The 14,380-nt window shown below is 29.6% G+C and overlaps 1 protein-coding gene across 1 annotated transcript in view; it reads left to right on the top strand.

The window, feature by feature from the left end:
• The first annotated feature begins 6,111 nt into the window (after positions 1-6,111).
• The window catches only part of LOC106775331 (endoribonuclease Dicer homolog 2), a 21,646-nt gene continuing 13,377 nt past the window's right edge, over positions 6,112-14,380 (top strand). Inside the window, exons 1-11 of the mRNA XM_014662440.2 lie at positions 6,112-6,201; positions 6,394-6,516; positions 6,624-6,801; positions 6,959-7,072; positions 8,216-8,350; positions 10,529-10,613; positions 10,706-10,770; positions 11,235-11,372; positions 11,654-11,782; positions 11,870-11,990; positions 12,095-12,194. Coding sequence (XP_014517926.1) covers positions 6,434-6,516; positions 6,624-6,801; positions 6,959-7,072; positions 8,216-8,350; positions 10,529-10,613; positions 10,706-10,770; positions 11,235-11,372; positions 11,654-11,782; positions 11,870-11,990; positions 12,095-12,194 — 1,148 coding nt within the window. The 5' untranslated portion in view covers positions 6,112-6,201; positions 6,394-6,433. The remainder of the gene's footprint in view (positions 6,202-6,393; positions 6,517-6,623; positions 6,802-6,958; positions 7,073-8,215; positions 8,351-10,528; positions 10,614-10,705; positions 10,771-11,234; positions 11,373-11,653; positions 11,783-11,869; positions 11,991-12,094; positions 12,195-14,380) is intronic.

Raw genomic sequence — 14,380 nt, 5'->3', positions numbered from 1 at the left:
ATGTTTAATGTCACAGTTAAAATAAAGTTTGGAATCATAGTCTTCAAAATCTATTAAACTGTCTAAAAAATTTTAAAGCATTTGAACGTATTTTTACAAGAAAAAATCCCATTCCAAATTGTTAACGTGTCGAAACGGAACTCCTTGGATTGGAATGTTTTTTCCTTTATAGGTAATTTCTTTCTTCATCTCCTTAATTCTAATTCACATCCCAAAAACTTTTATACTTCAAAATGTTCAATAAAAAATATCATTTTTTGAAGATCATATTATACAGTTTGAAATACAAGTAATGTATTTTTGAAATACAAAATAATGTATTTTGAATGGTATAATTTGAAATACAAACATATTTTAAATTGTACATTCTAAAATACAAAATAATACATTCTAAATTATATATTTTAGAATACAAAATTTACATCATCAATTATACAATATGAAATACAAAAATTTATAGGAAGAAATTGTCTTTTTTATATATGCAAAAGTTTTTAAAAAATTATAACTGTTATTAACTTAAAAGCATACTAAAATTATAATTATTATCAATTTAAATTTAACATAATAATTTTACTATGTTATATAATAAAATAAAAATTTGGTTATTGTATTAAAAATTAATGAACTAATGAAAATATTATTAGTAATTTAAATAATATTTTAAAACTATTTTCATTAAATTTATGTTTATGTAAAATTAATAATTGTAAATTATCAAATTCAAAATATTAGAAAACTAGTATTGCTATTAATTAAAAACATAACTTGAAGCAGGTATTATAATAATATTAATAGTAAATTTTGCAAATTTATTATCAATGATAATTTTTTAAGAAAATTATTATCATTATTAATTTGAAGATTTTATAATAAAAAAACTATAGTTTATTTATTTAAATAGTATAATTTATGATCGGCAACAAAAATGGCTTTTATACAAAATTGGTTAAATTGACCATTTTCTTCTAATTTTTTTGAGGTTTTTAGCCTTCCTTTGTTGGTATAATATAATATAATAAAAATACAGAAAATTCTTTTTGCACCCTTTAGTTTTTCTTCTTGAGCTTCATACATTCTAAATTCCAAAAAGATAGTGCAAATTGTTTTTCATATTTTAATTGTAGTTTCATATTCTACCATTCATAAATATTTCAGATTTCATAATCCATAAATTGAAAATATTAATTTTACATATTCTAAATTATATAATTTAAAATATAAATTTGTATTTTGCGTATAATGTAAGAACCTACAAAATGGAGTATTTAGAGTGGGTAGGTGTATTAATGAAACCGAGTATTTTATTTTAAAATAATCTTATAATATAAATAGAATTTTCCAAACGCGTCTCATTACTTTAAGAACACTCTATCTTTCTAAAATTGTTCCTTTTCGTTTCTTCTCACTTCTCCCTACAAATTCTCGTTCCTTGGTCACTTGTTTGACGATCAAGAAGTGTCTAGGCGATCCTTGCGTCAAGGGCTACCAATCTGATTGATCAGTTGGTTGAATCGAACAGGTACGTGGTAAATCCCCTTTCTTTGGTGTTTAGGGTTCTTGATCCTGTGAATGAGTTCTATTTGCATGGATCAAGAACTTCTCTTCTTCAATTCTCAGCTCAATTTAAGTTCTACGGTTTCTCTCTAATCACCAATCGGTGATTTGTAGGTGTTTTTAGAAATTCCTTGCGGTGCAAGTCGCAGTCGGGGTATTTTCTAGAGCGGTGCGAGTTTGATAGAGGTAAGGAAAGTTAGATATTTGCTTTTAAATTTAAGTATGCGGTATACTTTTTTATGGTTTGTGAATTTTGAACTGTTTGGAGAGAAAAATGTTATTGTGTGATAGTGATGATGGAAGTAAAGTGGTGAAATTAATGCATTGTGTGATGATGGATGTGTATAACCTAAGGAATCTGTTTAAGTGTGTGTGAGATGTTGAATTTGCATTGTTGAAGTGATTTTTGTTTATTGAATTATTGAAAGAAAAGGATAGTTTTGGGTTTTAGGTTATTTTGGGTATAGAAAATGAGTTCTTGAGTAAGGACATGTTAATAAATGGTTGGTGAATTACTTTTATGCAGTTGAGGTTGAGTATGAGTTGGGTTATGTCATGTTCAAACATCTAGAATAGTAGAAATCTGAGTTATGATTGAGTGGTAAATCATTTGGGACTTTTGGAGAGTTTTGGTAAATCATTTGGGACTTTTTAGAGTCCCTAAATTGTTGCGAATTGTGCCACAAATGGTAAAATTCGATTTGAGTCTCTAAGTTGAGTTTTTGGATGAGATATTGAGGATACTTGTTTAGATCGAAGTTAGAAGGGTTTAGACACCCTTGGTTGAGTATAATTAGGTGTATAACACAATATAGGAGGACTAGAAGTTGGGAAAAATATATCCATTTGGTCAAGTTTGGTGTATCTTGCAAATTCTGTAGTTTTGTGCTGCAAAATTATGCAGACTCGTTGAACGAGTGGAGTCGCTCAACAAGAGCTTGAGGTTTGGGAGCACTGTGATTCTTATTCGCACAACGAGCAAGGTCGTTGAGCGACTGGTCCAAATTTTTGGTTACTCTTTTCTTTTTTGTTCTTGATTGGTTTGAGATATGTATTGATTCAATTGTGCATGAGGTATGATTATGCATGAGTTTATATGAGTATCAAAGTAAAGGTATGTGATTTCAAATGGTGTGGAAGAGAATTCCAAGGAGAAATTTCTCAGTGGTGATTTCAAAGGTTGTAAGTGTGAATATGGGAAGCTCAGTCTTGGAATTCATCCTAACATTCTAATGGCCACTTATTCTCAAGCAAAGAAGGGCGAATGTTAGAAGTAAACTATAAGTCTAACTCAAAGGATAGACTTTAACGATGACTCTGATACTATGTTAGAAGTAGACTTTAAGTCTAACTCAACCCCACAAAACCGGCTTGTAAGGTGAGGTTTTCACCCACTTATATACTATGAATTGACCTTATCTCTAATCGATGTGGGACTTCCAACAGTGAGGCATGTCGTGAGAATAGCAGGAGGTCCTAACCTAGGGGTTTTACCTTGGCCTAAGGTGAGTTATAATGGACTAACATTGTGTGGTAGCTTGGAATGGGTCAGCTGTTTCACCACAACAAGTGCACGAACTACCATAACTACATATTCATACTAATCCAGATGGTCAAGTAAAAGGGTGGTCATATACAAAGATTATTTTTGTTTGATGTGTCGTGTGTGTATCTTATTGGAATGTTTAATTTTATTCATATATCATTAATTATTTTCTTCTAACTTACCCTTCTATCTGTGTTTGTGTTGTATGTATTCTTTGTTTTCTCACTTCGTTATGATGATCCTATGTATGTGAATAGAGGGGGATTAGATGTCTCTGGAGCATACTTTTGATGGAGGCGACGCTGTAGTATAGTTTCTTTATAGCAGTATTTGTAAATAGTTTTGATTTAGGATGTTTGTATATAAAGTTTAAATTTTCCGGTTGATTTTGGATAACTCTAAAGTTAACACTTTATACTTTAGTTGGATAACTCTTCTATAGCATTACATATGTGATGACTCTTTTATATAGATTTATACTATGTTTTGAAATGTTATGTATAATCCATAAATATAAATATATATTCTACATCATATAACTTATAATACAAATTTACATTTAGTATTGTAGAAGTTATAATGCAAATTTTGAAAATAATATAAAATATAAATCATATTTTAGATTATATAATCTATAATATAAATTTATATTATATAATTTATCATGAAAATTTAGAAAACAATCTAAAATACAAAGTATTATATGTTGGATTATATGATTTGTAATGTAAATCTATATTCTAAATTATATAAATCACAATATAAATTTATGTTTTAGTATAATCCATAATACAAATTTAAAAAATATTTTACAAATGACATTACATAATTCTAAAATATAAAATAGGTTTAATAGGTAAGGAGGTCCTTATATTTGGAGGTTTGTTTCAATTGGGTCCTCCAATTTTTGAAGTGATCAATTAGGTCTCTAATTTTGTCAATTTGAATCAATAAAAGTATTTCCATTAGATGCAGTTAACACCGTGAAGTTTTTGAACATGTGGCACGCTGACGCTTTCAGGTGACACCTTTCAAGTGCATAGGTGAATTATAAAAGGGTGAGATCCCTTTTAATTTAAGGATTTCACCTTCAAATACACATTTTTAATTTAGGGATTTCACCCTTTTATAGTCCACCTATGCACTTGAAACGGTGTCACCTGAAAGTGCCAGCGTGCCACATGGTGTTAACTGCATCTAACAGAAAGACTTTTATTGATTCAAATTGACAAAATTAGAAACCTAACTGATCACTTTCAAAATTAAAGGATCCAATTGAAATAAACTCCTAGATATAGCAACTTCCAGAACTTATTAAACCTATAAAATATGAATTTGACATTAAAAAGTACATTATAAATTATACCCTCCAAAATAAAATCACACCAAACTTTTCCCGCCATTGTGGAACACTGGCAGTTGTCTAGATATTTACCCTTTCTTTGAATCACATGATTAATTATAAGAAGATAATATTCTGAGTGTGTGTGACCATGATGACGTACCCATGCTGCCGTACTCAAAACCTGTACCTCTTTAAACAGTGACAGACATCAAACAGAAGCAGTGACACTGAGTTTTGTCGGAAAAGAATATGCTTTATATTTTCTTATACTTTATTCTTTGCTAATCTTTTATTTTAATTGTTATTTTGCACTTTAACAATTTAACATGATTGCTTATTGCCAAATGTTAAAAAGGTCTTGGACTTCTCAAAAGTAAAGAATGACTCCTCTCTAATTAAGGACTCCAATTAGAGGTGAAAACACTATCCATAAATCATTTTTCACATGTTCATTATTTTTATAATAATAAAAAATTATAAAATTATTATTATTGTAATTATAAAATAAATATAAATAAATTTTACAATTTTATTATAAATAATTATTTTAATTTTAAAAACGGTAAAAAATATCAAATTTAAAAAGCAGTATAAAATTGGTAATTAATTATTTTAATTTAGAAAAATATTTTTGTAAAGAATAAACATAGAAAATAAATGTGTATACTAAAATGGTGGGTAAAAATTGAAAATTAACTATTTTAATTAAAAATAGTTATTCAAAGTGATTATTTTTAAATCACTATAATAAAACCTTATATTCTCACGTGGTTAATGATCTATTTTATTAATTATATGATAATTTCTTTTGTAGTTAATACTATGTATTTCAAACGTTACACTTCTAACTCTATCATTATATATTTATATTTATATATAAAGGTTTATTTGTCGTCTGGTTTTCTTTTCAAATTTATTTTTTAAATAAAATATTAACTAAAACAATTATTTTATTTATTTTATTGTTTCTTTAAACTTAATTATTTTTTAGTTTAAATATTTTTTAAAATTTAACCATTTTTAATTATAAAATTACCTATAAAATAAATAAAAATTATTCGTAATAAAATTATAAAAGACATTTATGTTTAATATCTTAAATACACTAATAATAATAAATTTATTATCATTAAAAAATAACACATTAATTAAATACGTTAATTAGTATCCACATTTTTTTTTTGTATTGCAACTTTTGTCATTGTTTTTTTTTCCACCATTTTATCTATCTTTCAAATTATTTACATCCTCCACTGATATGCCACACCACATATTAATATTGTATATTTATTATTTACTTTAAAAAAATATATAGAAACACGCTGTTACTAGGGTAATAGATGCAAAATAATTATTCTAAGTAATATATATATATATATATATATATATATATATATATATATATATCATTGTTATTCGCAGTTCTGTGTCACATTTTAAAATTTTTATCAATTTTCCTGTCAAAAATGCTATTTCATCTGTATCTTAAAATAACTTAAATTTGAAAGTAATAATTATAATCTCAAAAGTATGAAGAAAATGAAAAATATATACATATACCAGTTCACTGATTCATAAGAATCCAAAATAATGATTTAGTTTTTATTTTGTTGTTTAATTTTAAAGAATCTCCTGATATTCCTCTCACCAACTTTTTAGTTGGCATAAAACCTTTTTACAGTTTCTTGCTGAAGTATGGACTCCACAGGATTCCCAGAGCACCGTAGAAGAGAAAAGAAAAAGAGAAGCAGAGGTACATTCATCTCTTCTATTGTTTCTCTGGCCCAGTTCATTTTTTCGGAAATTTTTTCTTTTAATTTTGAAAATCTATTAAATAAGCACATAGAACTAATAATGTATAATGTGGGTTTGTATTTGTTTCGTTGTTTTGCATCTTCTGTGACTTGGAGAGGAATAATTTTTGTGATTGGGTGTTTTTCTTTAGTTGGAATTTGAATGCAGGTTGATCGCAGAGCAAATAAACCATGAAAGAGGTTCTCCCAAAGGAATTAGATACCCATTCCCAGCAGGGAGAGATTACTGGTGATGTTCTCCCGTTTGCTAGAAGGTGACTTTAATACGTTAACCCATTTCGTGTTGAGCGTTTGCATTGTTGAATATATTATTGTTATAATCATCTCTCTGTTCACTTATGTTTGATTTTTTTTTTTGTAGCTATCAACTTGAAGCATTGGACAAAGCTATTCGTGAGAATACTATAGTGTACTTGGAGACTGGTTCAGGCAAGACTTTGATAGCCATCATGCTTCTTCGTAGCTACGCACATCATCTGCGAAAGCCTTCTCCTTTCATTGCAGTGTTCTTGGTTCCCCAAGTTGTGTTGGTCTCTCAAGTATGTCAGTCCCTATCTTATGATGCCCGTTTGAAATTTGAGATTCATTATTTGATTGCCATGACCTTGTTGAGGAGCCATGGAATGGATCACTACTTTCGCTGTGCTTTTTTTCTTTGTTATCTTTTAACTTATTGCTGTTCACTTGTGAATTTAGCAAGCTGAAGTTGTGAAAATGCATACTGACTTGAAAGTGGGAACGTATTGGGGTGATATGGGAGTTGACTATTGGGATGGTGCTACCTGGAAACAAGAAACGGAGAAACATGAGGTGATAATTTTTGCATTTTTATCAAAACTGAAAGTTGCCTTGTCCTTTTTACGGATTTGTTTTGCTTGATCATAACCCATTTATTTGTCATGCATGGCGTACTCCTGTTTTGCCCCACTTGAAAAGGTAGCTGAATGTTTATTTCAGTAGTTATCTGAATTCTATGATTCATGATTTTAATCTCTTGTTTGGAAACAATGTAGCTACCAACTGATTTATATTATAAGATGAATCATAAATGACTTTGCATCGTACAATACATGAATGAATTTGGGCTATTTTGTATTGATTTGATACAAATCACATGATTCGTTATATATATATTATTGTCTTTCATCATTTCCATTGAAAATTCAAACAAATTTAAGTTGTTAAATGTAAATGAAATGATTTGATGGAACATGTTTGAAATTATTGTTTGACTGTTCCACTACCTTAGTTGTCACTCACTCATTTAATGCATGCAATTTTGTAAAACTCAAGGATTGGAGGGGGTTGTCAAAGATTGTAACTCGACTTGTAAGACTCTTGCATACATGGAAAATTATATTTATAGACTTGTAATATTCAACTTTCTTTATTGATTTAATTGGTGGTCGTTGGTCACACTCTTTTCAGTGGTCATTGTGGAATTCTTTCTTGCATGTTGTTTAATTTAAGATTTTCCTATTTATTTTAAAGTTTTGTTCCTGGTTTAAAGCTTAGGAGTACTTAAGCATAGTTTTGTCTCTATATTTATGTTTGAAACAAATGGAAAATAGTAAAATCGTTTTCTTAACTTTTTTCCAATATTCTATTGGCTTGAATATGATACTCATTTCGCCATCTGGCGTACTATTTTTTTTTGCCAGTTTTGGAATTCATTTTCGTATGTCATCTAATTTTTACATTTTCCTCTTTACTTTTGAGGTCTGTACTGGATTAAAGCTTATAGTATGCTTAAGGATAATTTTGTCTTCTCTCTTTATGCTTGAATTAAATGTAAAAGAAGACAAAAGCTTTATTTGTTAAAGAATTCTATTGGCTTTAATATGAAGCACATTGCTTAATTTCTTACTTTTAGTATGATGTTTGTGTCATTTATTTTTTGTGTGCTGTATGGATAATTGGTAATTACTATCACTAATGCTTTTGAATGCATAGGTGCTTGTCATGACTCCTGTGATATTGTTGAATTGCTTGAGGCATAGCTTCTTCAAACTGAACATGATTAAGGTTTTAATAATGGATGAATGCCATCATGCTAGGGGTAAACACCCTTATGCGTGCATCATGACTGTAAGTGTTATATCCTTTCTGTCTTCTCTCTTAACTGGTTGTGTCATTGAATTTATTTCTAATTCTTGTTACAATATGTTTGAGTTGTGACGTCTTCATTAATATGTTGTTATATACCTTCTACCTTGCTAAGTCTTTGACTTTAAAGATTCATTTTTACTGGGTAATACAAATACAAGTGACAAAGATCAGTGGACAAGTGTAAAGGGGGAAACTAAACATTCTTTCACCATGCACTGGTGTATGAGCTGTGGTTGATTGGTGGCATTCAAATATTTTTCGACTTTGCGGTGCATAGTTGCATACCAGGAATAACAAAAGACTGTCCATCATTATGTGGGTCAGCTATTAGGCCCGTGAACAACTCTTAACAAGGTCTTAAAGTAATATCTGCACTGTTCAAACATCCCTAGAAACTGTTTAATAAAAATGACATTTAGGTTAACTCATGGATTTGCCATTTGAAAGAGTTATTACCTAAGATAAGCTTCTTTGGCATTAAACCAAACCGTAATGCATGCATTTTGTTGAGCCTATGAAAGTAGCTTATAATTTTCTTATAGCTTTTACTGACTTATTTGAATAACCCTCACTCTGAATATTATAAAAATAAGCTTTTGTGATAAGCTGTTATTAATAATAACCACTTAATTGAACAATTACCCCAAGCATGTAAAGTGCACACATCCTTAGAAACTGTTAAATAAAAATGACTTTTAGGGTCCATTCCTGGATTTTCCATTTGTAAGAGTTTTTAAATAAATTGGGCTTCTTTGGTCATTGAACCAAAACAGTAATGCAGGTGTTTTGTCAAGCCTACGGAAGTAACTTATAGCTTCATTATAGTTTTTACTGGATTATTTGAATATTCCTCACTGTGAATCTTATAAAAATAAGCCAATGTGATAAACTGTTATCAATAACCACTTGATTGAACTATTCCCCCAAGCATGATATTGGTTGCTATGCATTGTCATATAAAGTGCATTAAACTTGTGTTCGCAAGTGGTCTGGACTCTGAACTACAGCATTTTCCAAAGATGATATTTAAAAGGACTTGATATTGAACATGAATTCTGCAAATGTAATAAGGTTGTGATCTGATGCATGATTGGCCAGCCATTTACCTCTGTTATATTTCTGAAAGTAAAATCTGTTTGGATGAAATAGAGCTGAATTGTTTTTTTACCTGGTTTTCAGAATAATAAGTTTTTTATTTTCTTGTTTTAAGTTTTATGATTCTCTAATTTTATCAACTAGAAGATGTGTGGAACCTCCACCAAAATCACTGATTCGTTGATGCACTCTATCTTCATTTTGCATGGCTAAGAGTGGGTGTTGTGCATCATCTTATTTCTTGGTTCTGTTTTGCTATTGTTCCCCTTTGCTCTGGCAGGTTTTGGTAATGGCAATGACTAAGAAGAACAGAAATTATTGAATTGTGTGTCTTCTGTATGTACTACATTATATATTCATCAATTCAGAGAATAAAAAAGAAACTTATACAATAATTTGATTTTAATTTGTTACCTTTTTGTTATTGAAGGAACAATGAGCAAGTTCCCTTTCATCAATGGTGGTCACCACCGATCCTGCCCCAAGTAAAAAATTTGAAAAACATGGAAAAGAAAGATTTTTGTTTTGCATTTTCCTTTTGTTTGTGTTTTCACTGGAAAATTTTGGGATTTTTCAGTTGGCCTTTGCTATTCCTGGGAGCCTAAAAACAAGAGTTTGCAATTTGTGAATTGAACCTGCAATAATTGCTTCTAATTTTTATTATATGATGTTGTCTATTTTGAGGGAGTTCATAATGGGTAGGATGGAAAATTGTTGCATTCATTTTATCCATCTCTGATTTTACAAGTTTTTAAAATTTCAAAAATTAAAAAAAGTAAAATAAAAAACTCAACTGAAACTTGATACAGTTTTAAAAATTTGAAAACTGAAGTCTATCTTAAACAGGGACTTAGTCTCTACGAGATACTAATTTGAATTGCTGATTTTGCCCTATAGTATTGTGCTTTTTTATTTTTATTTTGTTTTGTTAGGTTTGCAGACAATTAGTTAATTTGTAAACTTGTATTGTACTTTGCTGTTCCCTTGTTGTGTGTCAGCATCATGAGCTTCTAGTTTCTGTTGAGTTAGTTTGTTACCTTTGTAAGATTTGATTTCATGCAGGAATTTTATCATCATCAATTAAAGTGTGGTATCTCTGACCTTCCTCGAATTTTTGGGATGACTGCATCTCCAATTAAGTCAAAAGGTTCACAGCCCAGAGAAAATAAATGGCTCCTTGCATTGCTAGCTTTTTCTCTCTAATTTTGAATTCCCTTTTTATTTTATTTCTTTAATCAGTTGGAAGTTCTGATTCATCCTGGTCAGAGAATGTACGGAAACTAATGACTCTAATGCATTCAAAGGTTGCTTTTTTATTCTTTCCCTCTTTCAAGAAGTTTTTGGGCTTTCGTTCTGCTTTTTATTCTGTTGTTTGAGTGTTGTCTGCTATCTTCTTGTTATAATTGTATAGATTGGTGTAATTTGAAGATAATCACACATAGATACATTGCAAAGATTATCGATATGGTCTCCATTACAAGTTTTATTGCAAGAAGTATCATAATGACATTTATATTAACATATGTGTTATCTAATTGATACTTTATATACTTATTTCTTGCGGTAGTTATTTTCTTTGTTTTTAGAAAACAGTTCTATCTTAACAAGTCTAGAGGTACTGTGATATATACCTATGCTACAAAGTTGTTTCTTTATTTATTTCAAGAAATGAGACAATATGGTTGGAATAATTTATTCTCATGTGATTAATGCTCATTTGTGCTTATTTGCAAATCACTTGGTTTTGCTAAAACATTTTGAAATGAAGGTATATACATGTAGTGAAGCTGTCATCACAGAGTTCATGCCAACATCAACTCCAATATTCAAGTTTTACAGGGACAGTGGAATTCAATTTGTATTATTTGAAGAATTGGAATCTAAACTCAAGATGTTAAAAGAACAGGTGTGTACATTTAATGACACCAAATTCTAAACATGCTCTGAAACAACTAAGAAAAAGAAAAATTCCCCACGTGTTGCAAGTGGAAATATGAGTTTGCCTCTTAGTTATCTATTCCATCAGGTGACAAGTTGTGTTCAATCAATTCCCAATTTTTAGTCGTATAATCTTCCTATATTTAATTATTAGTCAGAATCACATTTTTATTTGTAGCCGGTACTAAGTTATAAGCTATAGTTTATTAATTCTTTTTGGTAATTGACAATGGATATCCTGTTTCTCAGCATGAACTCACTCTACAAAGTTCAGATTTCACTAAATCAGTTGCTGAGTCTGCACAAAAAAGAATAACCAAGATTTTTTGTGCTTTAATGTTTTGCCTGGATGAGCTTGGTGTTTGGCTGGCTTTGAAGGTTCTCACCTTTTTCCTGCAGACTTTCCGACTCTGGACTGATCAAGGTTTCATAAATCATAATTCTCATTTTTTTCTTGTGTGACAGGCAGGAGAATTTTTATCTTCCAATGAATTTGATTCATTTTCATGGGGACACTCTGGGGATAAAGTTGTTAAAAACTTTATTTTGGCTGTCGTACATACACTGAAAAGTTACTTTCAATGTGGTAATGATTCTACAATCATGGAGACTAATGGTGAAATTTTAATATATCTTTTCTTTGCATTCATAGCATTGACTAACTTTTACCAATGTTTTCTTCTTGCTCAGATCCTCAGTGGTCCATTGGTGACAATGTTGATTCTGATGTGGAGATGGGGCTGTTGACCTCCAAAGTTTTTTGCCTTATTGACTCTCTACTTGAGTACAGGTTAAAATCATGGATACAATTCTTCTTTAATATTAACATGTTATAAATTCATGTAATGTGGGTTATTATTGTGGATATTCTGGTTTGTAGACTCTCCTTGTTTAAGTTTTGTTGAAATATATTGTATTGTTTTAACTAGCTTGTTTGGTTTTGGGCTTTTTAGAAGCCTTATTTACGTTGGTCCATAGTCCCTTAAATAGGGCACTATGTGTAATAGAATTACAACACAGTAATAATATTTTTACTTCTCAGTTAACTCTCCAAACTTTTACAAGTTTCTTATTGGATGAGTAATTGCCTCTATGGTTGGTCACTTGTCATGTAACTTTTAGTCTCATCTTTCTCCTTTATTCTTCAGCTCTGAATAGGGATATCCTCTGATGAATTTAACATAATGATAACCGTCCCAATATTTGATAATTCAGCTTATTAAAGTTAAAAGAATTTGAAGAGAATGGATGTATTCGGAAAATGAGTTCAATCATTACAAAAGGGTTACGTATCAGCTATTTATAGCTGTACATATAGAGCAACTGAGCCATAACCAACTGTAATGAAGTGAGAGTTAGACGATATCGATAGTGGGTTTATTGAAAATCTACTGCTGTACAAGTGTTATAGCGGATCAGACAGAGTAATAAAACTATACTCTTATGAAGCCTTATCACTTCCTGACTAATTATTGGCTAGTACTAGGTTGACTACATATTTTGGTAAATGTAGAAATCAAGATATTTTGTCCTGACATACAATTTTAGAGGTAGAGAGCTGATGGATGTTTTTATGATCCTTTTTTTATACAATCGGTATATATTATATACCAGATATTATATCAAGACTTTTTATTGCTAATTGTCAACCGACCAATCATTGAAAAAGGAAAGACAATGGTTCAATAGTTTGAGGTCCAACTAGTATTAATAAAATTATATTAATAATCATTAAATAGCACATACAATAATAAAATTATATTAGTAATCATCAAATAGCACATACAATATTATTAAATAAATGTAATAGCATAGACTTTAAACAGAAAATTATAAGAAAACATTATTTATAGGTCCTTAAAATTTAATCTTAATACACAGGTTTACATTTTAACAAAATATTATAGTGTCCATTAACAAGAAGAAGTTTACATTTAGAATAGAAAGAAAATGGAAAATTAATATAAATATCTAAATTATATGTTTTATTAGATAGAAAATTAATTATAATCAGTAGAATATTTTTTCCTGTGTTATGTTTGTTAATTATGTGTTTTCATTTATGTTAAAAATATTTAAATCGAAATTTTTTGGAAGATACTTGTTCAAACTGTAATGATCAGTTGTGCTCTAAAACATGTACTTTTTCCGCAAATTATCTAGACGTACTCATCAGTCACTAGGTCAAAACTAGTTTCGATACCATTTTGTTACGGATTGAGGGTGAGATATTTGGGAAATGGGTCATGATCCTACTACATAAGAGAACATGACACCATTTTCAAAAACTTTAAAGTAATAGGATTGTGGGTATTTTTCTATATATATTGCTCATCTAGCACAATTTTATCCAGTGTGGGACTCCAACACAGATCAACTAAAGACTTTATCAAATCCTAAACCCTATATAAGGAGACAAATCTTGTCTTACAAGTCAGTTTTATAAGGTTGAGTTAGACTTAAATTCATCTTCTACGATGAGTAATGATGTAAAACAGAAAAGAGTTATCATTGGGTTGTTGTCGAATGAGGGAAAGTCATTGTGGACAACAACACTTAAAGGGAGTGTGACATTGTTAGGAGTCTAAAGTTTAGCTGATTAAAAACTTGATATTTTACTTAAACTTAAAGCCTTGAGACTCTTCTACGACTAGTCTATTTAGGTGGACTATCTTGTGCATAAGTTCTAACAAATGGATGCTAAAATATTCTGCCTCATTGATTTATTCCCAAAGTTTTTGTATTATGACCTATTTTTTTTAATCTTTATTATACTCTATCCTAATCAGTTGATCAGTCCACTATTTTTATTGACTGATTGTATGTGGTTACTGTGGGATAAGGATATTGGTGTTTGATTGTAAGTAGTGATCATAGTTTATTACTGTTAAATTGATTTGATTTTATGTAGTGATATTTGTTATGCCATTTTTATATTATTGTTAAATTTATGTGAAGGATCTACTATTTTTCTAC

This window comes from Vigna radiata, chromosome 10 (genome assembly GCF_000741045.1).
Source record: "Vigna radiata var. radiata cultivar VC1973A chromosome 10, Vradiata_ver6, whole genome shotgun sequence".
In the NCBI taxonomy this organism is placed as follows: domain Eukaryota; kingdom Viridiplantae; phylum Streptophyta; class Magnoliopsida; order Fabales; family Fabaceae; genus Vigna; species Vigna radiata.
Note: the sequence above shows the minus strand (reverse complement) of the source record. Positions and strands in the feature narration are given on the sequence as shown.